At 42.6% G+C, this 25265-nt stretch overlaps 1 protein-coding gene across 1 annotated transcript in view; it reads right to left on the reverse strand.

The window, feature by feature from the left end:
* LOC140467220 (sodium-coupled monocarboxylate transporter 1-like) overlaps nt 1–25265 on the reverse strand; it is a 102942-nt gene that overhangs the window by 76191 nt on the left and 1486 nt on the right. The window contains exons 2-3 of the mRNA XM_072563443.1: nt 3181–3246; nt 1576–1627 (exon numbers count right to left, since the gene is read on the reverse strand). Of these exons, the coding sequence (XP_072419544.1) occupies nt 1576–1627; nt 3181–3246 (118 nt within the window). The remainder of the gene's footprint in view (nt 1–1575; nt 1628–3180; nt 3247–25265) is intronic.

The raw sequence follows: 25265 nt of genomic DNA on the forward strand, positions 1-25265 counted from the left end.
TTTGGTGTCATCTGCAAACTTACTAAGTATACCTCATATGCTCACATCCAAATCATTTATGTAAGTGATGAAAAGTAGTGGATCCAGCACTGATCCTTAAGGAAATCCACTGGTCACAGGCCTCCAGTCTGAAAAGCATCTCTCCACTACCACCCCCTGTCTTCTACCTTTGAGCCAGTTGTGTATCCAAGTGGCTATTTCTCCCTGTATTCCATGAGATCTAACATTGCTGAGCAGTCTCCCATGGGGAACCTTGTCGAATGCCTTACTGAAGTCCATATAGATCACATCTACCGCTCTGCCTTCATGAATCCTCTTTGTTACTTCTTCAAAAAACTCAATCAAATTAGTGAGACATGTTTTCCCACGCACAAAGCCATGTTGGCTATCCCTAATCAGTCCTTGCCTTTCTAAATACATGTACATCCTGTCCTTCAGGATTCCTTCAACAACTTGCCCACCACCGAGGTCAGGCTCACTGGTCTATAGTTCCCTGGCTTGTCCTTACCAATTTTCTTAAATAGTGACACCACATTAGCCAACCTCCAGTCTTCTGGAACCTCACCTGTGACTATCGATGATACAAATATCTCAGCAAGAGGGCCAACAATCACTTCCCTAGCTTCTCACAGAGTTCGAGGGTGCACCTGATCAGGTCCTGGAGATTTATCCACTTTTAAGCATCTTAAGATGTCCAGCACCTCCTCCTCTATAACATGGACATTTTTCAAGACGTTGCAATTTATTTCCCCAAGTTCTTTATCTTCCATATCCTTCTCTGTAGTAAACACTGGGGAAAACAATATTGATTTCCCATCTTTGCCCTTTGAATACAAAGTGACATGGAGAGATAGATAATGATAGAATGATAGAGAGGGGTGAGATAAGTATTGTCTGAAGCACAATGAAAGATAAAGTAACACAAATATGTTTAAAATCACACAACACCAGGTTATAGTCCAATAGTTTATTTGGAAGCTCTATTTGGACAACCACCCTGATGAAGGAGCAGCAATCCAAAAGCTAGTGCTTCCAAATAAACCTGTTGGACTATAACCTGGTGTTGTGTGATTTTTAACTTTGCATCCCAGTCCAACACTGGCACCTCCAAATCACAGATGTATTGAGTGAATCAAGCAGAAAGATGATATTGAGTGTGATATAGAGATGGATGGAAAACAAAAGGCTAGTAGAAACTGATATAGAAACAGGAATAAGATAGAGCAAGGTTGGGTGAGGGAGCTACAAACAATTGTGAGATTTTGAAAGCAAAAGGAGGACATAAAGGACAAAGAGAATAGAACAGAGATGCTAGTAATGTTTTTTTATTCCTGGTCATTAGTGGTTGCCTTATTGCTTCTGAGGAGATGAAGCATGAGGACAGACATAGAGTACAATAATCCACCCAAACTGGTGACACTCAGTCACTGAATTCCTTGGATTGAGGCTCATACAGACAGAGATAGATATCTCAGTCAGAAACAAGGGCTGTTTCTCCTCAGGGCAACAACATTTAGGGCTTGACTGTACAGTAATTGGTTAATAGATGTGTAAGTAATGTTAACTTGCACTTACCCTGATTCAGTGCTAGTGCAGGAGCGTAAATGACAATCCCAGTGTATAGCACCTGTAAAAAGATCTCCTATATCATTAATCAATAATCTCAATCAGAACTATGTCTGGTACTAAATTAATAACTTGACCAAGTGATTAAATTAGTGAGGTCGCTCTACCATATTCCTCAGGCTCAGTGCTGAAGGTGGGAAAGCTGAATGGGAAACATTTTGTACACTACCATGTTTCCTCTTAAGTTGCTCACTGGAAGAGGTGAATACAATTTACCTGTCTGCTTGTATCTTAAACATCCGATCGGTCCTTGTGAATGAAGCTGGACAGTATTCACACATTTAGAATAAGACAGAAAGCTTTTGAACTTTATTTGATTATCCCCTCATTAACGGGTAGTTTAAAACTCAAGTGTCTTGGATATAATTGGAATTTAAATAGACAATAGGTGCAGGAGTAGGTCATTCTGCCCTTCGAGCCTGCACCACCATTCATTATGATCATTGCTGATCATCCTCAATCAGTATCCTGTTCCTGCCTTATCTCCATAACCCTTGATTCCACTATCCTTGAGAGCTCTATCCAACTCTTTCTTAAACGAATCCAGAGACTGGGCCTCCACTGCCTTCTGGGGCAGAGCATTCCACACACCCACCATTCTCTGGGTGAAGAAATTTCTCCTCATCTCTGTCCTAAATGGCCTACCCCTTATTCTTAAGCTGTGTCCTCTGGTTCGGGACTCACCCGTCAGTGGAAACATGTTTCCTGCCTTCAGAGTGTCTAATCCTTTAATAATCTTATTTGTTTCAATCAGATCCCCTCTCAGTCTTCGAAACTCAAGGGTATACAAATCCAGTCGCTCCAATCTTTCAACATAAGATAATCCCGCCATTCCAGGAATTGACCTTGTGAACCTACGCTGCACTCCCTCAATAGCCAGAATGTTTTTCCTCAAATTTGGAGACCAAAACTGCACACAATATTCCAGGTGCGGTCTCAACAGGGCCCTATGCAGCTGCAGAAGAACCTCTTTGCTTCTATACTCAATCCCTCTTGTTATGAAGGCCAGCATGCTATTAGCTTTCTTCACTACCTGCTGTACCTGCATGCTTGCCTTCATTGACTGGTGTACAAGAACACCCAGATCTCTTTGTACTGCCCCTTTACCTAACTTGACTCCATTTAGGTAGTAATCTGCCTTCCTGTTCTTGCCACCAAAGTGGATAACCACACATTTATCCACATTAAACTGCATCTGCCAGGCATCTGTCCACTCACCTAACGTGTCCAGGTCACTCTGTAATCTCCTAACATCCTCCTCACATTTCACCCTGCCACCCAGCTTTGTATCATCACCAAATTTGCTAATGTTACTATTAATACCATCTTCTATATCATTAATATAGATTGTAAAAAGCTACGGTCCCAGCACTGATCCCTGCAGTACCCCACTAGTCACCGCCTGTCATTCCAAAAGGGAGCTGTTTATCACTATTCTTTGTTTCCTGTCAGCCAACCAATTTTCAATCCAAGTCAGTACTTTGCCCCCAATACCATGCACCCTAATTTTGCTCACTAACCTCCTGTCGGTGCTGTAGTTGATTTGATACTCACTGTTTGAATAATGTAGAAAGTGGTCCCAGTGTATCGAGCTAGTTTGTTGAACCTCATATCTAAATACTGCAGAGAGAAAAATAGTCAGTGTCAGGTAACTTACGTTTACAATGGTTTAGCTTGTAATCCAGAAAAGTTAAATTCATTTAGTCGATTCTTTTTTAACTCTTACATATTGTTGCTATAACAAGAGATAACAGGATCGAGAGCAGATATCCCTCTTCTGTCAAAAGCAACGAAGTCCTGACTCATGATAGTAAAGAGTCTTCCTTTCGAACCTACTCAACAATGGGTGAGCTTACTGCAAGCCTAATGGAGAAAGTGGGGACTGACCAATGATGGTGCTGCAAACTGATACTTATCTCACACTAAGTATTGCACGCACCAGCACAAATACACACTTTCTGTCAGGAAGTGAAGAACCTCGATTCACAGGAGAAGGAGACTTAATCATGGAGGCCAGGGTGCAGCAGAAAGCTATTCTAGGACAATCGCAATGTTTAAAAGGCATCTGGATGGACATATGAATAAGAAGGGTTTGAAAAGGTATGGACCGGGTGCCTGCAGTTGGGACTGGATTGGGTTGAGATATCTGGTCGGGATGGACAAGTTGGACCGAAGTGTCTGTTTCCATGCTGTACATCTCTATGACTCTATCTCTATTGCCTAGATGGATATCCTCTTTAACAATTGTGGTTTTATTGAGTGACTGTGTCAGATTGCTATTCAGGAGAAAGGGAAATAAAATTGCTGAGCTAGGAATCAATCAACAACTGTGTATGTGCCCTTTGTTGCAAAATCCTGAAGTAGACCCCTATCCTGGCTCGAAAGAAAGCCCTCGCAGAAAAGTTAAGGGCCATGGTGATTTTATTTGATGTTGGCAGTGTCAGCACTGATGTGCTCCTTGTGGTTTTCTGAATGGCAGCCCATGTAACATATACCATAGAGAGTTAGGTTCATAATCAGTCAGATATCTGGAAGTTTATGAACAAATAACTGCATAAGTGATGCGACATCTCAGAATTACATATACAGTCTAAGTTATATGTTAACCTAGATTACTGATATATAAATTATTGCTTAATTGATGAACTAATTTACTTAACTGCTCAGTGGCTAAATGAATGGGGAGTGAGAACAGAACATTTCATATTAACAGAACATCATACATGCATGATGTCATAAGCTGTCTTAAAGGTCTAGACAGGTATACGATCCTTTATCCAAAACGCTCAGGACCAGCTGGTTTTAGGGAGTCGGAATTTTTCTAATTTCGGAATAAGTGACACTTTGATAGTGAAATTTTTAAAAATCTCACCGAACAGCAGCCTCACAGTGAGTACAATGGGCCCTGAAACAGAATTGAGGCCTGCCAGTGCTGGGCCATACCTACCCTCGTTGCATCTTTCTGAGATTTGTGAAATAATACAACAGATGCTATCTTAGACCTGAGTTGTAGCTGACAGCAAAAGAAAATAACTGACCAGTTGCTGACCCACAGTTTGTTGATGTACATTTCCTCGAGTTGGGTTGGTGTAAGTGCACTCCAACTGTCTGATGAAATCTGTTTTATAACTTCTGTTTTTTGCTGATTTATTTTACAGATATCAAGTGGACAGGCTGTAGGCATTTTACCATTCATTTTCTATATTTTCATTTCCAAGGGATTATTTTGACCTTATTCTGAAGTCCCCAAAAATGCCAAATAAATACACATAACCAAACCTGAAAACTAAAACCTACTAACCGTAATTAAAAGGCATTCAAAAGTAGTTAAAAATCTCTCTTATTTTAAAATTCCTTCACACACTTTCTTTATCCATTTCAGCTTCAAGACTACATTGACAGATGAAGTCAGTGACATAAGTAGGAAATCGTATCCAGTTTATTGATATTACATGTGTTGCTTCTGGGTTTTAAGCCCAATTGGAATATTAAACTGTGCTGAACCTTAGATTTTGGCTGAGTGTAAGTTTAGTCAAGATGATTGCTGTGAGACAGAGACTTCTTGACACATCTTACTAAACCCATCTCATTAATGACCCAGTGCACCATTAAAGTGCTCTCTCACCTGATTCTAGTCCCATCCTCCCACCCACTATTCACAGAACAACCAGATATCTGCAGGAAGACCAGCACTTCGAGCACCCGCATCATCATAAAAAGACTATTGTGCAGCCAGACAAGCATTGACAACCTGGCATTGCCCCTCACTGACGACATAATGGTAATTCAGCCATAAAACGACTTTGCTCATGGCACATAGTTGCCATGTAGACACTCCCTCGCATATACAATCCCATTCTCTCACTTAAGTTATTCTTTAACTACAAGACTGCATAGTTAACTTGTCCTTAGCTTCATCCTATCAAAACTAAACACTGCGTCACAGATCAAGTGCTCATTTATCAATGTCCATTGAGGAACATTAGATATAGGAAAGCAAGCAAACAGTTCCAAAGATCATCTTTTATTTACAGCATGTGAAACTGAATGAACGCAACATGAACCAAATGCTGGTAATTTGACCAATAACTCTGTCACATTCTGGATGGTCTGCTATACCCTGCTCTCATCGACTGGAACCAGGTGTCAGTCAGCTCGTATCAGTTTGGAGCACCCAATGCAGCTGAACGCTGTCATGGATGAAGAGAGCTTTCTCTAGCTTAGTCCGCCCCTTCCTTCTCCTCCTCTTGCGCCTCTCCCTTCTCTTCCTCCTTAGAAGACTGCTCCCATACTGTCATTTCCTCATCATCTTTCGTAGTGCTTTGTTGTCTGCTCCAGTGCGCATCATACTCAGACAATATGACAAACTCTGTCTGGATGATACTGGACAGACACCCAGACCAATCCAAGCAGCAGAGCCACATCTTCAGCAGCCCTATTTTTCCCTGGAGTATCGGAAGCTGAGGGGTGACCTTAAAGAGGTTTATAAAATCATGAGAGGCGTAGACAAGGTCTTTTCCCTGGGGTGGGGGAGTCCAGAACTAGAAGGCATAGGGTTTAGTGTGAGAGGGGAAACATATAAAAAGGACCTAAGTGGCAGCATGTATGGAATGAGCTGCCAGAGGAAATGGTGGAGGTTAGTACAATTGCAGCATTTCAAAGGCATCTGGATGGTATATGAATAGGAAGGGTTTAGAGGGATATGGGCCAAGTGCTGACAAGTGGGACTAGATTAGGTTAGGATATCTGGTTGGCATGGACGAGTTGGACCCAAGGGTCTGTTTCCGTGCTGTACACCTCTATGACTCTATGACCGTATTGTCTGTTCCACCATGGCCTTGATCGAAGCATAGGCAGCACCATTTGGTGGTTACGCAATGGTGGCAGTATCCATATTGACAGTGGTTGGTCCCCGTCATTCAGTAACCTGTCTTGGAAGGCACCTGGACCCTCAAAAGCACAAGAGTGCTCCAGGATGGAGGAAAGGTGGCATCTGCCAGTATAGTGGGTACACTCTTCCGGTGTTATGGACCAGGCCAGACTCCCTCAAAACATTTCAAGAAGGGAGCCCAGACGCTAACTTTGCTACTTGTTTTAAGCGGATATTCCAGGAGTGAAGCAGCTGGCCCAACCACTCAGTTTTTTAAACAAAACAGTATTTACTTACACATGGACAACAGAAAACTGAATTTACAAGTACTTAAAAACTCAATCAACTCCATGACAACTTAATGATACTGTTCCAAATATTTGCAACATCCCCATAAACAGTCTTTTGGCAGAAAGGGTAAAATTGAACACTGGTGCTTACAGGACAGACGTCAGAGAGAGAGGATCAGCATGGATCTGTTTCCTTGACCTGCAGCCTCAAAACATAGACAGACTGCTAAACCAAACCAAACCAGAGAAAAGCTGAGCTGAGAGAACTGGCCACATCCTTTCATTGTACAAGTTTTTTTTAACTTTAAAGCCTTTTGGCTCATACAATATCCGTTAGCTATAATCAAACTGGCCCCAAACCAGACACATTGGAACTTCTGCGTTTATGACCCCTCTCAAAAAAAACAAAGACAACCTAACCTTGTTAAAGGAGCAGCATCGTAACGTCAGGAAGTGATAGTGGTGATCACAGATCACTTCAACATGAATGGAACAGAAGCCCTTCTTGCTGTTGAATTCCACAGCATTATGTTACTGTGTTTTCAATGTCACGTGTGTGAAGTCGATGATACCCAGTACCTGGGGGAAGCCAGTTATGTTTCTGAACCCTATTGCCCGGCTGCAACACTAATCCCATCATGATAGATTGAAATGAACTGATATGATCTTGTACAGATGTTATCAGTAATTGTCCTGATGTATTTGTTGGTGCATTACTGAGAGATCCTACGCAGTTCACTATTGCTTCCTAGAGGGAGCCAGTTACACAGACATTCAAAGCAGCTGTCCCCTTCACAATCACCAGGAGAGTATGGCCTATCCCTCCTGCAGGTCCCTCTCCAGCATCTGGCACAGTTCCATCACAGTGTCATCGGATGCACAGAACCTGTGTGACACTGCAACTCACTCATTCCCAGAAATAGAGTCAGGTCGAACAACATTTGGCCTTTTGCAGACCCTAAGCACCCTGGGGACGCTACAGCAGCAACCTCTCCCTGATGTGCGTGCACAGTGAGGCCTGCTGGTGTTGCTGGGCTTGGTGTCAGCTCTGGCCCTCCTGGGTCTGCCTTCACCTCCTAAGGAAGGCAACCACAGCATCTCCCCAGTGGCTGGATGCAGGACTCTTGATGGAAATGACTGAGATTGGGAATGTAAAGAGTAAACAGGTTCTTAGCTCTGAGAAGATTCAGATGAGGCTGAGCACGCTCCTCCACGCAGTGAGACATGCTGTGCTCTGAGAACAAGGAACACGCCTCTATCATTCATTCAGCTGCAGCTTGGTGGCTACACCAGCTGAGTGACCAATATATTACACCAAAAGAGACTGGTGGACACTGACATCTTCCAACCCATCAACCATGAAACCTCTCATGCATTCAGTAGAACCGAACATAATGCTTCCATGACAGATAATGAAGTGATCATCTCCACCACCATCATCAGCCTTACAAGTTACACAAGGTATGAATTGCTTTTGGCCAGCATTCATCACTTTTTAAGTCATTATTGCTAATTTGTGATTCATTGAGATGCCAATATTTAGTTCGAAAGCAGCAATGGGGTGATGCAAATTACCTTTGACCAACATTTTAATCCTCAACATGTGAACTCTGCATTGCAAATGGATGATGAAATTATTGTAAACTAAATGTAGTTGTAATTTGCAAGCACATGCTTCATGTATTTGCCCCTGTAAAATCATCGTGCCCAGTCAACATGAACCCCAAGCTTTCGCCCATCAAACTGACACTGTCTCTGCCCACCTTGGCCATTGTCCACCTCAGTTTTGAGTTTCAATTAGCATTTAGTGAACTGCAAGTGATGTTATGGAACACAGTCCCGAGTAATAACAACACTATCAGCATCAGGCTCTGCCTCATTGCCAGGTACCTTCCAAGCCCAGTTTTCCCTTGCAGTGGCTTGATAGCCCATTTCTGCCACCTTTGCTTCCAACATCCCCCCTTGCCTCTTGAGCTCTAACACTACCATTTATCAAGGCTGTACTGTGGTCCTGTCGGCTGTCCCTGTGGAGACCACAGTTGTGATCACTGCAAATAATACTATCCTCCTATAGCCTTCATACCCTCTAATGCTTTTCAGTGTAACCTCACTTGTATTTTAACTTACACCCTCACACTATTGCCATCCTCTCCCTACCTCAACACATGCCTCTGCTCTCTCCTCAGCCTTGAATGCCCACCCAATTTGAAAATGTGCTTCCCTTTACCCCTCTATCCAATCTATATACATTCTGCTGCATTCTCTGACAGTCCCCTTCGCTATCTGCTCATGGATCAATGCATGGAACATGTGCAGGGAGGGTCAGTTTTGTGCAGGAAAGTCATGTCTTACCAACTTAATAGAATTCTTTGAGGAAGTGGCAAAGTTGATTGATGAGGGAAGGGCTGTAGATGTCACATGCATGGACTTCAACAAAGCATTTGATAAAGTTCCCTGGTAGGCTGATGGAGAAAGTGAAGTTGCATGGAGTCCAGGGTGGACTAGTTAGGTGGATAGAGAACTGGGCAACAGGAGACAGAGAATAGCAGTGGAAGGAAGTTTCTCAAAATGGAGACCTGTGATTAGTGGTGTTCCACAGGGATCTGTGCTGGGACCACTGTTGTTTGTGATATACATAAATATTTGGAAGCAGGTATAGGTGGTCTGATTAGTAAGTTTGCAGATAACACTAAGATTGGTGGAATAGCAGATAGTGAAGGGGACTGTCAGAGAATACAGCAGAATGTATATAGCTTGGAGAGTTGGGCAAAGAAATAGCAGATGGAGCTCAATCCGAGAAAATGCGAGGTGATGCATTTTCGAAGATCCAATTCAAGAGCAAACTATACAGTAAATGGAAAGGTCCTGGAAAAATTTATGTACACAGAGATCTGGGTATTAAAGTCCATTGCACCTTGAAGGTGGTAACACAGGTCGATAGAGTAGTCAAGAAGGCATTTGGCATGCTTTCCTTCATTGGACAGGGTTTTGAGTACAAGTGTTGGCAGGTCATGTTACAGTTGTATAAGACTTTGGTTCGACTCCATTTGCAATACTGTGTACAGTTCTGATCACCACATTATTGAAAGGAAGTGGATACTTGGGAGAGGGAGCAGAGGAGGTTCACATGGATGTTGCCTGGCATGGAGGGCACTAGCTATGAACAGAAGTTGAGTAGATTAAGATTATTTTCATTAGGCAGATAGAGGTTGAGTGGGGACCTGATTGAGGTCTACAAAATCATGAGAGGTATTGACAGGGTGGATAGCAAGAAGCTTTTTCCCAGAGTGGGAGACTCAATTACAAGGGGTCACGAGTTCAAGGTGAGAGGAGAAAAGTTTAAGGAAGATTTGCGTGGAAAGTTCTTTATGCAGAAGGTGGTGTGTGCTTGGAACGCATTGCCAGTGGAGGTGGTAGAGGTGGGCACAATAGCATCATTTAAGCTGAATCTAGACAGTTATATGAATGGGCAGGGATAGATAATTGGAAATAGGCAACAGGTTTAGACAGAGGATCTAAATCAGCACAGTACAATAACTGGTTTGGCATATTAACTGAGTTGCTGAGCCATTGAGTATCACAGCATGGAAATAGACCGTTTAGACCATCATGTCCACATTGGTCATCAAGCGCCTATCTACCGTTATTATATCTCCCAGCACTTGGACTGTATATTTATATGCTAAGACTTTTCTTGTATTCATCTAAATGCTTATTAAATGTTGTGATGGTACCAATTTTAACTATCCTTTCAGGTAGTGAGTTGCAGTTACCCACTGCCCCCTGGATGAAAATACATTTCTCAAAATCTCCTCTGAACATCCTGCCCCTTATTGTAAATCTATGCCTCCTGGTTATTGACCTCCGCAGACCTTTGAAGACTGAGGGGGAACCTTGTAGAGGTTTATAAAATCAAGAAGAGCATAGCCAAGGATGAATAGCCAAGGATTTTTTTCTCAGCATATGGGAATGCAAAGCTCGAGAACATAGCCTTACGGTGAGAGGGGAATGAGTTAAAAGGAAACTAATGGGCAGCTTTCTCATGCAGATAGTTGAGCATGTATGGAACGAGCTACCAGAGGAAGAGGTGGAGGCAGATACAATTACAATACTTAAAAGGCTGACGATTCATGCTTTCTATTTATATGTTTGTGTTTCTTTGGGTTGGTGATGTCATTTCCTATGGTGATGTCATTTCTATTCTTTTTCTCAGGGAATAATAAATCAGGTCCAAGTCAATGTGTTTGTTGATAGAGTTCCGGTTGGAATGCCAGGCTTCTAGGAATTCGTCCGGAGGCTCACTGAGGATGTTACCTAGTATGGTGACAAAACGTCTGAAAATGAACCTCCCAGCTCAGCGAGCAAACCTACATCCAGAACCTCAACCTGAGCTACAAATCTTCTCAAAACTCATTAGTGTTATCTCTAAACTTACTGATCAAAAAATGGTCTAAATATACACTGGATACACTTATCAAATGAGTTCAGTAATAGCGTACAATTGAAATTGTATGCAGGAATAAATTGGGATAGTAAGAGATTGCTTACTGTAATGGATTTAGTACCCTAATGCTTTGGGGCCAGTAGTAGGTTCTAGTAGAAAATCTGGTACAGTACTAGATTGGTTACAGTTGGTTGCAATAGTTTGAATACAGTAAATGATTTGATTATAGTAAGAAACAGAATTCAGTAATGAGAAGAGCAATGGTCTTGCAGTATTATCACTAGACTATTAATCCAGAGACCCAGGTAATGTTCTGGGCACCTGGATTTGAATGCTGCTGTAGAATGAAATTTGAATTCAATAAAAATCTGGAGTGAAGAATGGAATGATGCCTGTGAAGCTATTGTCAGTTGTTAGGAAAACCTATCTGGTTCATGATTTGAAATTGCCATACTCGCCTGATATGGCACACATGTAACTCCAGATCCACAGCAATGTGGTTGACCCTTAACTCTTAACTCTTCATTAGAGATGGACAAGAGATGCTAACCTAGCCAACGTCCCATCAATGATTTTTTTTTAAAATTGTAATTATTAAACCAGCCTGGTAAGGTATTGCAACAGTTTACATACAGAATGTTTACAGTAAGATATTGGAGGAAGTAATGGGATCGATTAAAGCAATATTCAGTCAAGGTTTGTGTGCAAATTTATTGGTACTGAAATAGATTTAGTACAGCAATAAATTGTGTACTATAATTAATTCAGTGGGCGGCACGGTGGCACAGTGGTTAGCACTGCTGCCTCACAGCACCAGAGACCCGGGTTCAGTTCCCGCCTCAGGCACCTGTCTGTGTGGAGTTTGCACATTCTCCCCGTGTCTGCGTGGGTTTCCTCCGGGTGCTCCGGTTTCCTCCCACAGTCCAAAGATGTGCAGGTCAGGTGAATTGGCCATGCTAAATTGCCCGTAGTGTTAGGTTAGGGGTATGGGTGGGTTGCGCTTCGGCGGGTCGGTGTGGACTTGTTGGGCCAAAGGGCCTGTTTCCACACTGTAAGTAATCTAATCTAATCTAATCTAATAATGACAGACTGGTTACAACAAACAATTGGGTACAGAAATAGATCAAGTTCAGAAATTAATTATGCATTTTAATGGACCTAGGACAATAATGGATCATTGCAGTTATTTCATATTGTTTAATATGAAATAAAGTACAGCTATAAATTGAGTATAATAATGAATTGTCATAAAGTTGGTTGCAGTAATTGATTGAGAATAGTAATAGATTGAATACAATAAATTGTAATATAAAGACAAACCACTGCAGATGCTACAGCTCTGAACTCAAAACAGAAAATGCTAAAGATCCACAACAGACCTTGCAGCATCTGTGAAGAGAGAAACAGAGTTAACAATACACACACTCAATGAGGACTGAATTTGCAGAGTAGAAATAGGACACGTCTCCAGAGGAGATGTGAATGGTTGATAATGAACATGTGTCACAGGAGCAGAAGAGATAGCAGCAGGAGTAGACCGTGTGGCCTTGCTGCACCTTTCAATCTGATTATGGCTGATCATGAGCTTCAACTTCATTCCCTGCACACTCCTCATATTTCTGATGCTCGAAGAGGCCAAATATCTGTCACTCCCAGCCTTGAATATATTCAATGGTGGAGCATCCTCAATTATCATAGGTGGTGAATCCCAAAGATTCACAATTCTTTAAGTAAAGGAAATTCTCCTTATCTCAGTACCAAATGATTGGCCTTTACCCTCAGACAATGGCCCTATGTTGTATATTTCCCAGCAACTACTCAGTATCTATCCTTTATACCCCTTCAGAACTTTGTGAGCAGTGCATGCAAAATACTAAACTGAAAGAAATAACTGTTTCACCTTGAGGAAGGATTTAGTTGCCTCAGGCTGTAAGAAGAGAGAAGGTAAAAGCAGAGGAACTGTATCTTCTGCTCTGTGGCAAGGCGAAATGGGTACATTAATGCATGATTAATAATGGATTGGGCCAAGTAACAGATTGGACACAATAATAGATTGGGTGCATGAATGGATTGAATATATTTCAGATTTAGGTACGTTAATGGATTAAATACAGGAATGGGTGAGGTATGATAATGGATTGGTTACATTGGGCTTCGTAGAGCTGTAGCATAACCTCACAGCTCTTAAACTCAATTCCCTTGCTAAGGAAAGCCACACACCATTCGCCTTCTTAACAACCCTATCGTCTTGGATGACAACTTTGAGGGATCTATGGACATGAATCCCAAGATCCCTCTGTTCCCTTACTCTGCCAAGATTCCTGCCTTTAAGCCAGTATTGTGGATTCAAATTTGACCATCCAAAATGAATCAATTTGAACACCAGGTTGAACACCATCTAGTACTCATCAGCTCAGTTCTGCATCCAGTCAATGTTCCATTGCAACCTACAACAGCCCTCCACACTAACCACAACTCCACCAACCTTTGTGTCATCAACAAACTTACTAACCCATCCTTCCATTTCTTCATCCAAGTTATTTATAATAATCACAAAGAGCAGAGGTCCCAGAACAGATCCCTGCGGATCACCACTGGTCATCGAGCTCCAGGCTGAATACTTTCCATCTACCACCAGCTTCTATGGGCCAGTCAATTCTGTATCCAGACAGCCAGATTTCTTTGTATCCTGTGCCTCCTTACTTTCCGAATGAGTCTACCACGGGGAACCTAATCAAACAGTTCATTAAAATCCATGTGCACCACATCCACTGCTCTACATTCACCGAAGAGTTTTGTCACATCCTCAAAGAATTCAGTAAGGCTTGTGAGGCATGGCCTGCCCCTTACAAAGCCATGCTGACTATTTCTAATCAAACTATGGTTTTCCAAGTAATCATAAATCTGTCTCTCAGAGTCCTCTCCAATACTTTGCCCACCACAGACTTAAGACTGACTAGTTTATAATTCCCAGGGTTATTCCTATTCCCTGTCAGAACAGGAATAACTTTTGCCACCTTCTAATTATGTGGCACTATTCCAGTGGACAGAGAGGACACAACCATCATCGCCAAAGGCTCAGCCATCACTTCCCTTGCTTTCTGTAGTAACCTAGGGTATATGCCGTCTGGCCCAAGGGATGTATCTATCCTGTGTTTTCAAATTTTCCGCACATCCTCCTTCTCAACATTAACCTGTTTGAGCATATCAGTCTGTTTCACACTGTCCTCAGAAATTACAAGGTCCCTCTCAGTAGTGAATACTGAAGCAAAGTATTCATTAAGGGTCTCTGCTATCTTCTCTGACTCCAGGTGCAAGTTCCCTCCACTATCGCTGATCTGCCCTACCCTCAGCTTTTACTAAATGCTGCTCTTCTTGTTCACATAACTGTAGAATGCCTTGGGGTTTTCCTTAGTCTTACCCACTAAAGCTTTTTCGTGCGCCCTTCTCGCTCTCCTAAGTCCATTCTTCTGTTCCTTCCTGGCTACCTTGTAACCGTCTAGAGCCCTGTCTGACCCTTGCCTCCTCAACCTTAAGTAAGCTTCTCCACAGTAAAAACTGATGCAAAATATATGTTTGGTATCACTCTTGTCTCCTGTGGTTCTACATATAGACACCCTCATTGATCTTTAAAGGACCCTATTATCTCACTAGTTGTTCTTTTGCTCCTAATGTACTTGTGGCTCACAGTACTTCTGTCTTGCTCTTCTGTTTAATGTAGATGCAAACCTCGGGAGCATGTCATGGTTGTCAGAAGTCGTCCATCAAGTCAAGGGACACAACCTTCAATAAGGGGATCCTGGCACAATTAGTCAAGGGCAGCTTCATATCAGTCCAGAGGTTTGTGAACGGTCAATCAGCCAATTGTAATATCAAAGTCAGGATCCTTTCTTCATAGGATGCTGGTCAAATGTTGGTGCACTTTTGTGGGCTCTTTTCTCTTAGGGTGAGAGCAAGGGTTGAATTGAATGAGAGGACAATGGATGGCATAGCTATTATTGTACATGCTTATGGATAAATGTGATGTGATGTCCTGAGTGAGAAAAAAGGCAGCTCAAAGCCATGCAAGGTGGGGATGATGGGTGTTTGGGTGGCTGACAGTGAGGGAGAGAAGAGATTGCAGGCAATAATGAGGGTGACAGAGCGTGAGCCTTGATGGGCTGTGGATGATGGGAGAAAAATGGAAACAAAATTGGCTTGGTCATAGAAGACAGAGGGTAGCAGTGGAAGGGTGTTTTCAGAATGGAGTCTGATAACTAGTGGAGTTCCGCAGGGAGCAATCTTAGGTCTTCTGTTGTCTATAGCATATATAAGTGATCTGGAGGAAAATGTAGGTGGTCTGATTAGTAAGTTTGCAGATGACAGAAGATTTGTGGAGTGATAGTGCCAGCAGCTGTGATACAACAGGATATCGTTAGATTGGTGACTTGGGCACAGAAATGGCAGATGGAGTTTAATCCAGACAAATATGAGGTGATGCATTTTGGAGGATCAAATTTAGATGTGAATTACACTGTAAATGACAGAACCCTTAGTACATTAGCATACAGGCGGATCTGGGCATGCAGGTCCATAGTTCCCTAAAACGTGGCAATATAGGTGGCCAAGGTGATTCAAGAGGTATGTGGCATGTTTATCTTCATCGGCCAGCGCATGGAGTATAAGAGTTAGCAAACCATGTTGCAGCTATATAAAACCCTCATTAGGCCACATTTGGAGTATTATGTGCAGTTTTGGTCATCACACTACCAGAAGGATGTGGAAGCTTTGGAGAGAGTGCAGAGAAGGATCACCAAGATGGTGCCTGCTCTTGAGAGCATTGGCTGTGAGGAAAGGTTAAAAAGGCTAGGATTGTTTTCCCTGTAAAGATGGTGGCTGAGAAGAGACCTGATGGAGGTGTGCAAAATTATGAGAGGCATTGAGAGGATGGGTGATCAGAGACTTTTCCTGAGATTGAAGTTTCAGTTACAAGGGGAAAGATGTGAGAGGGAATTGTTTTCACACAGAGTGGTTGGAGCCTGGAACACACTGCCAGAAGAGGTGACATTTCAGGGGCATCTGGTTGGTTACATGAATAGGGAGGGAGAAGAGGGAGACAGGCTGAATAAGGGCAGAAGGTTTGTTTTTTGAGTTTGATTAGGGCCTGATGATCAGCGCAGGCTTGGAAGGCTAAAGGACCTGTTCCTGTGTTGTACTTCTCTTTTGTTCTTTTGTTCTCTTAAATCTGTCACCAGGGTAAATGTGACAAACCGTGCAGGTCAACTCCAGACTGACAGCACAATCGCCAATTGAAGACTGCTTCAGCCCCAGTGATGTTGATTTATCTTGGCAATGATGCATTCTTCCAGGTTCGGCAGTTCGGAGAATCATGCTGGCATTGATGTGAGGGGCACATGGGACAGGATAGGAAGTTATTTAGGTTAAGTTTTGGATGATGGTGCAAGGAGTCTCTTTGGGTTTCACCGAGAGAAACTATTCATGAAACTCAACAAATCAGCTTCAGAAAGATTTGTCTATGTTTTATATTTGGGTAAAATTGATTATCTTTAATGGCACATTATGAACAAATGAATTCTGTGACCAGAGAATTTAGCTGATTAGTGTTCAGATTCATAATTTGCTTGCCTTGAACTAATGTGCCAATTTATCCCCCACCTTGCTGAAGAATGTGATACTGGAATGCAGTTAAACAAGTTCAAGGAACACATCTAAGCAACTATTGTTCACCAGTATACATAAATATCTGGTGTCGACATTTATTTAACTGTTGTACCACCCTTTTGAATTCACTGACTAATAATGAATGTCTTTGTTCACTCTGAGTGATTCAGAGTTTTTTCTAAATTTTATGTAAAGATTGATGAAAACAGTGATCAGTTTCAAAATGCTCTGTATTCAGCAGGTTTGATCTGTGCTTTAATTAAATGCTGCTCTCAATATGAATGTAGGACAGGGAGAGGAGGAAAGAGTTGTTCTATAAAACCATAAGACATACATTCATAGAGATGTACAGCATGGAAACAGACCCTTCCATCCAACCTGTCCATGCCGACCAGATATCCCAACCCAATTTAGTCTCACCTGCCAGCACCCAGCCCATATCCCTCCAAATCCTTCCTATTCATATACCCATCCAAATGCTTCTTAAGTGTTACAATTGTACCAGCCTCCACCACATCCTCTGGCAGCTCATTCCATACACGCACCACCCTCTGCGTGAAAACGTTGCCCCTTAGGTCTCTTTTATATCTTTCCCCTCACCCTAAACCTATGCCCTCTAGTTCTAGACTCCTTGACCCCAGGGAAAAGACTTTGCCTATTTATCCTATCCATGCCCCTCATAATTTTGTAAACCTCTATAAGGTCACCCCTCAGCCTCCGCTGCTCCAGGGAAAACAGTCCCAGCCTGTTCAGCCTCTCCCTGTAGCTCAGATCCTCCAACCCTGGCAACATCCTTGTAGATCTTTCAAGTTTCAAGTTTCGCAACACCTTTCTGATAGGAAGGAGACCAGAATTGCACGCAATATTCCAACAGTGGCCTAACCAATTTCCTGCATAGCCGCATCATGACCACCCAACTCCTGTACTCAATACTCTGACCAATAAAGGAAAGCATACCAAACGCCTTCTTCACTATCCTATATACCTGCAACTCCACTTTCAAGGAGCTATGAACCTGCACTGCAAGGTCTCTTTGTTCAGCAATATTCCCTAGGACCTGACCATTAAGTGTATAAGTCCTGCTATGATTTGCTTTTCCAAAATGCAGCATCTCGCATTTATCTGAATTAAACTCCATCTGCCATTTCTCAGCCCATTGGCCCATCTGTTCCAGATTCTGTTATAGTCTGAGGTAACCCTTTTTGCTGTTCACTACACCTCAAATTTTGGTGTCATCTGCAAATTTACTAACTGCACCTCTTATGCTCGCATCCAAATCATTTATGTAAATGACAAACAGTAGAGCGCCCAGCAAAGATCCTTGTGGCACTCCACTGGTCACAGGCCTCCAGTCTGAAAAACAACCCTCCACCACCACCCTCTGTCTTCTACCTTTGAGTCAGTTCTGTATCCAAATGGCTAGTTCTCCCTGTATTCCATGAGATCTAACCTTGCTAATCAGTCTCCCATGGGGAACCTTGTTGAATGCCTTACTGAAGTCCATATAGATCACATCTATTGCTCTGCCCTCATCAATTTTCTTTGTTGCTTCTTCAAAAAACTCAATCAAATTTGAGAGACATGATTTCCCACACACAAAGCCATGTTGACTATCCCGAATCAGTCCTTGCTTTTCCAAATACAAGGACATCCTGCCCCTCAGGATTCCCTCCAACAACTTGCCCACTACCGAGGTCAGGCTCACCAGTCTATTGTTCCCTGCCTTGTCTTTACCGCCCTTCTTAAACAGTGGCACCACGTTTGCCAACCTCCAGTCTTCCGGCACCTCAACTGTGACTATCGATGATACAAATATCTCAGCAAGAAGCCCAGCAATCACTTCTCTAGCTTCCCACAGAGTTCTCGGGTACACCTGATCAGGTCCTGGGGATTTATCCACTTTTAACCGTTTCAAGACATCCAGCACTTCGTCCTCTGTAATCTGGACATTTTGCAAGATGTCACCATCTATTTCCCTACAGTCTACATCTTCCATATCCTTTTCCACAGTAAATGCTGATGCAAAATATTCATTTAGTATCACCCCCATTTTCTGTGGGTCCACACAAAGGCCGCCTTGCTGATCTTTGAGGGGCCCTATTCTCTCCCTAGTTACCCTTTTGTCCTGAATATATTTGTAAAAACCCTTTGGATTCTCCTTAATTCTATTTGCCAAAGCTATCTCATATCCCCGTTTTGCCCTCCTGATTTCCCTCTTAAGTATACTCCTACTTTCTTTATACTCTTCTAAGGATTCACTCAATCTATCCTGTCTATACCTGACAGATGCTTCCTTCTTTTTCTTAACCAAGTCCTCAATTTCTTTAGTCATCCAGCATTCCCTATACCTACCAGCCTTCCCTTTCACCCTGACAGGAATATACTTTCTCTGGATTCTTGTAATCTCATTTCTGAAGGCTTCCCATTTTCCAGCCGTCCCTTTACCTGCAAACATCTGCCTCCAATCAGCTTTTGAAAGTTCTTGCCTAATACCAACAAAATTGGCCTTTCTCCAATTTAGAACTTCAACTTTTAGATCTGGTCTATCCTTTTCCATCACTATTTTAAAACGAATAGAATTATGGTGGCTGGCCCCAAAGTGCTCCCCCACTGACACCTCAGTCACCTGCCCTGCCTTATTTCCCAAGAGTAGATCAAGTTTTGCACCTTCTCTAGTAGGTACATCCACATACTGAATCTGAAAATTGTCTTGTACACACTTAAGAAATTCCTCTCCATCTAAACCTTTAACACTATGGCAGTCCCAGTCTATGTTTGGAAAGTTAAAATCCCCGACCATAACTACCCTATTATTCTTACAGATAGCTGAGATCTCCTTACAAGTTTGTTTCTCAATTTCCCTCTGACTAATGGGGGGGTCTGTAATACAATCCCAATAAGGTGATCATCCCTTTCTTATTTCTCAGTTCCACCCAAATAACTCCCCTGGATATATTTCCGGGAATATCCTCCCTCAGAACAGCTGTAATGCTATCCCTTATCAAAAATGCTACTCCCCCTCCTCTCTTGCCTCCCTTTCTGTCCTTCCTGTCGCATTTGTATCCTGGAACATTAAGCTGCCAATCTTGCCCATCCCTGAGCCATGTTTCCGTAATTGCTATGATATCCCAGTCCCATGTTCCTAACCATGCCCTGAGTTCATCTGCCTTGCATTGAAATAGATGAAATAGATGCAGTTTAATTTATTAGTCCTACCTTGTCCCTGCCTGCCCTGACTTTTTGACTCACTTCTGTTCTCAGCTGTAACTGTCTCAGATCGATCTCTTTCCTCACTATCTCCCTGGGTTCTCCCCCCCCCCCCCCCTCCCCCACTCCCTTACTAGTTTAAATCCTCCCAAGCAGTTGTAGCACATTTCCCTGCCAGTCTATTAGTCCCCTTCCAATTTAGGTGCAATCCATCCTTCTTGTACAGGTCACTTCTACCCCAAAAGAGATTCCAATGATCCAAAAATGTGAATCCTTCTCCCATACACCAGCTCCTCAGCCATGCATTCATCTGCTCTATCCTCCTATTCCTGCTCTCACTAGCTCATAGCACTGGGAGTAATCCAGATATTACTACCCTTGAGGACCTCCTTTTTAAATTTCTGCCTCACTCTCTGTAATCTCCCTTCAGAGTCTCAACCTTTTCCCTTCCAATGTCGTTGGTTCCAATGTGGACAATGCCCTCCTGCTGGCCCCTCTCCCCCGTGAGAACATTCTGCACCCTCTTTAAGACATCCTTGATCCTGGCACCAGGGAAACAACACACCATTCTGCTTTTTCTCTGCTGGCCACAGAAACATCTGTCTGTACCTCTGACTACAGAATCCCCTAACACAATTGATCTCTTGGAAGCCGATGTACCCCTCGTTGCATTCGAGCCAGTCTCAATACCAGAAACTTGGCTGTTCGTGCTTCGTTCCCCTGAGAATCCATCACCCCCAACATTTTCCAAATTAGCATACCTGGTTGAAATGGGTATTTCCCTAGGTACCAACCTCGCTCACCCTTCCTGGAGTTAACCCATCTATGTGACTGTATCTGAGACTTTCCCCCCTTCCTATAACTGCCATCCATCACATACTATTGCTGTTGCAAATTCCTCATCGCTTCTATCTGTCTCTCCAACGGATCTATTCATTCTGATAAGATTCACATCCAACAGCATTTCTGGCAGATGTAATCCGCAGTAACCCTTAAACTCTTTTTAAACTCCCACATCTGACAAGAAATACATATCACTGCAAAGGCCATTTTTGCTCCTTCACAATCTATAGACCCAGAAAATAACACCGTCTTATTCCTGTACACACTCTGCCCCAGGTTAAATTAATAGCTACGGCTTATATTTTAAGTTTAATCAAGAGAATTTCACTGTTTGGTAATTTTCCCAGATGCACTCCAATGTCCAGCAATACATGAATTCAAACAGCAAAGGCAGTAATTGTGCAGGTTCTCTCTCTCTCTTGCACTGTCCTCACCATGTGCTTCCTTTGTCTGTTCTTCTCCCTTTCAAAACTGCTGTTGTTTTGACTTTTTTTTCCAAAGTTCCAAAACAATGCAACAGCATCTAAAACAGTAATTGCTGCTCCTGGAATTGGAGGAAATCACCTCCATCACCTAAAATACCTCAAACAAAGGAGCAGCTCTTACAGCCAGAAAGTTTTCCCATCCTACATCTTGGATTACCCAGAATCCATTATAGGAACAAATATTAGGCCATTCGGCCCATTGAGTCTGATCTGCCATTCAATCATGGCTGACAGGTTTTTAAACTCCATTCTCCAACTTTCTCCCCATAACGTTTGATCCTCTTGGCAACCAAGAACTTACTAACTCTGTTTTAAATATACGCAATGGCCTGGCCTCCATAGCCTTCTGTGGTAATAAATTCCACAGATTCACCACTGTCTGGCTAAAGAGGTTTCTCTTTATCTCTGTTTTAAAATGTCTTCCATTTACTCTAAGGCTGTGTCCTCAGGTCCTCGTCTCACCTCCCAGTGGAAACATCTTCCCAATATCTACTCTGTCCAGACTGTTCAATACTCTGAAAGTTTCAATCAGACGCCCCCTCATCTTTCTACACTCCATCAAATATAGTCAAAGAGTCGTCAAATGTTCCTCATATGTTAAGCTTTTCATTCCTGGGATCATTCTCGTAAACCTCCTCTAGACTCACGCCAGGGTCAGTATATACTTCCTGAGGTATGATACCCAAAATTGCTCACAATCTTCTAAATGTGGGCTGACCAGACCCTTATAAAGCCTCAAAAGTACATCCCTGCTTTTATATTCTAGTTCTCGCGAGATGAATGACGACATAGTGTTTGCCTTCCTAACTATTGACTCAACTTGCAAGTTTACCTTAAGAGAAACCTAGACTAGAACTCCCAAGTCCCTTTGCACTTCAGATTTCTGAATTTTCTCCCCATTTAGAAAATAGACCATGCCTCTATTCTTCCTACCAAAGTGCATGACCTCACACTTGCCCACATTGTATTCCATCTGCCACTTCTTTGCCCACTCTCCTAACCTGTCCAAACCCTTCTGAAATCTCCCTGCTTCCTCTTTACTACCTGTCCTCCATCTATCTTTGTGTCATCAGCAAACTTAGCCGGAATGCCCTCAGTTCCTTCGTCCAGATCATTAATGTATAAAGTGAAAATTTGTGGTCCCAACACTCACCCTTGTGGAACACCACTGGCTTCCATCCTGAGAAGGACCCTTTTATCCCCATTCTCTGCCTTCTGACAGACAGCCAAGCTTCTATCCAAACTATCACCTGGTCTCTAACATCAAGGGTCCTTACCTTACTCAGCAGCCTCCCGTGCGGCACCTTATCAAAGGCCTTCAGGAAGTCCAGATAAATAACATCCATGGTCTAACCTGCTTGTTACCTCCTCAAAGAATTCTAACAGATTTGTCAGGCATGACCTCTCCTTGATGAAATTTATTTTACAATGCACTTCCAAGTATTCAGAAATCTCATCCTTTACGTGGACTCCAAAATCTTAGCAATGACTGGGGTCAGGCTAACCGGCCTATAATTTCCCATTTTTTGCCTTGCTCCCTTCTTAAGCAGGGCAGTTACATAAGCTATTTTCCAGTTTTCTAGAACCCTTCCAGACCCCAGTGATACCTGAAAGATCACTACTAAAGCCTCGACTACCACTTCAGCTATCTCCTTCAGAACTCTAGGGTATAGTCCATCTGGTCCAGGTGATTTATCCACTCTCAGACCTTTCAGTTTTTCTAGCACCTTCTCCTTGGTGATAGCCACTCTGCTCCCTGACACTCTTGAATTTTTGGGATATTACTCATGTCTTCCACTGTGAAGACTGACACAAAGTACTTATTCAGTTCCTCAGCCTTTTCTTTGTTCCCCATTACAACTTCTCCAGCATCATTTTCCAACGGCTCAATGTCCGGTTTTGCCTCCCTTTTGCTCTTTATATATCTAAAGAAACTCTTGTAATCTTACCTAAAATTACTGGCTCTCTGATAGTTTTACTCCTCTAAGAGTCAGGTAGGATATGTATCCCCCCTCAGTAGAAACATCTGCTCTCCCCCACAGCTTACATCATTGCTGAATAGGTCAAAGTGAGGACTGCAGATGCTGGAGAACAGAGTCGTGTGGTGCTGGAAAATGCACAGTTAGTCAGGCAGTATCTGAGGAGCAGGAGAATTGATGTTTCAGGCATTCCTGATGAAAGGCTTATTCCTGAAATGTCAATTCTCCTGCTCCTCGGATGCTGCCTGGTTGCTGAATAGCTTGTTGTTAATTGTAAGATTATGATGCTTTGTTCTGAATTCCCCAACAAAGGAAAAGAGTTCCACTTTAACTTTTCTTTCAACTCATTTCCACACTGTAAGTAATCTAATCTAATCTAATTATAACTTTATGATCTTGTACGTCAGTGGTGTTTGTGGGAACATACTATGAAGAGGTTGGCTGCAAGATCAACAGTAGTGACTACACTTCAGAAATATTACATTGGCTACAAAGCATTTTGAAACATACTGAGGTCCTGGAGGGCACGAGATAAACACTTCCTTCGACATAAACACATACAGTTCATTTTATTTATATTATAGGATGTACTGAGGTGCTTCAGTGAAACGTCATCACACAAGGATTGAACACAAATTTAAAGACATTTTGCAAACTAAAAGGTTAAATATAACAAAATTCAATTTGGAACTCCAAATCATTTTTGTAAGGAGCTATGTCATGGAAGAAGGCAACAGTAAGCCCATGTTTATGGACATTGTTTCTGGCAATAAATGCTATCAGTTTGCACTAGGCTTGTATTAATGGTTACATGCCCGAACCCTAACCCTAATCCAAGTTCTCAATGAAAGTCCGACAGACATTAGAACAGGTGACCAAGTGTCTGGAAGACTGATTTAAAGAAGGTGAGAGAGCAGTGACCAGTTTAGGCACAGAATTCCAAACCTTGGGGACTAGATAGCTGAAAGCACCGCCACTACCAATTGAATAAAAGCAAAATAATTCAATGCTGGAGATCTCATAGAGTCATAAAGATGTACAGCATGGAAACAGACCCTTCAGTCCAACTTGTCCATGCTGACCAGATATCCCAACCCAATCTAGTCCCATTGGCCCATATCCCTCTAAACCCTTCCTATTCACATACCCATTCAGATGTCTTTTAAATGCTGTAATTGTACTGGCCTCCGCCATTTCCTCTAGCAACTCATTCCAAACACGCACCACCCTCTGTGTGAAACAATTACCCTTTAGGTCTCTTTTATATCTGTCCCCTCTTACCCTAAACCTATGCCCGCTAGTTCCGGTCTTCCCCCACCCCAGGAAAAATACCTTTTCTATTTATCCTATCCATGCCCCTCATGATTTTATAAACTGTATAAGGTCACCCCTCAGCCTCCGACGCTCCAGGGAAAACAGTCCCAGCCTATTCAGCCTGTCCCTATAGCTCAAATCCTCCAACCCTGGCAACATCCTTGTAAATCTTTTCTGAACCCTTTTAAGTTTCACAACATCATTCCGATAAGAAAGAGACTGGAATTGCATGCGATATTCCGAAAGTGGCCTAACCAATGTCCTGTAAGCCGCAACATGACCTCCCAACCCCTGTACTCAATGTTCTAACCAATGAAAGAAAGCATACCAAACACCTTCACTAAACTATCCATCTGCGTCCCTACTTTCAGGGAACTATGAACCTGTACTCCAATGTCTGTTTGTTCAGCAACACTAACCAGGACCTTACCATTAAGTGTGTAAGTCCTGCTCTGATTTGCCTTTCCAAAATGCAGCACCTCACATCAATCTAAATTAAACTCCACTCCTCAGCCCATTGACCCATCTGATCAAGATCCCATTGTA

The sequence above is a fragment of the Chiloscyllium punctatum genome, chromosome 45 (genome assembly GCF_047496795.1).
Source record: "Chiloscyllium punctatum isolate Juve2018m chromosome 45, sChiPun1.3, whole genome shotgun sequence".
In the NCBI taxonomy this organism is placed as follows: Eukaryota; Metazoa; Chordata; class Chondrichthyes; order Orectolobiformes; family Hemiscylliidae; genus Chiloscyllium; species Chiloscyllium punctatum.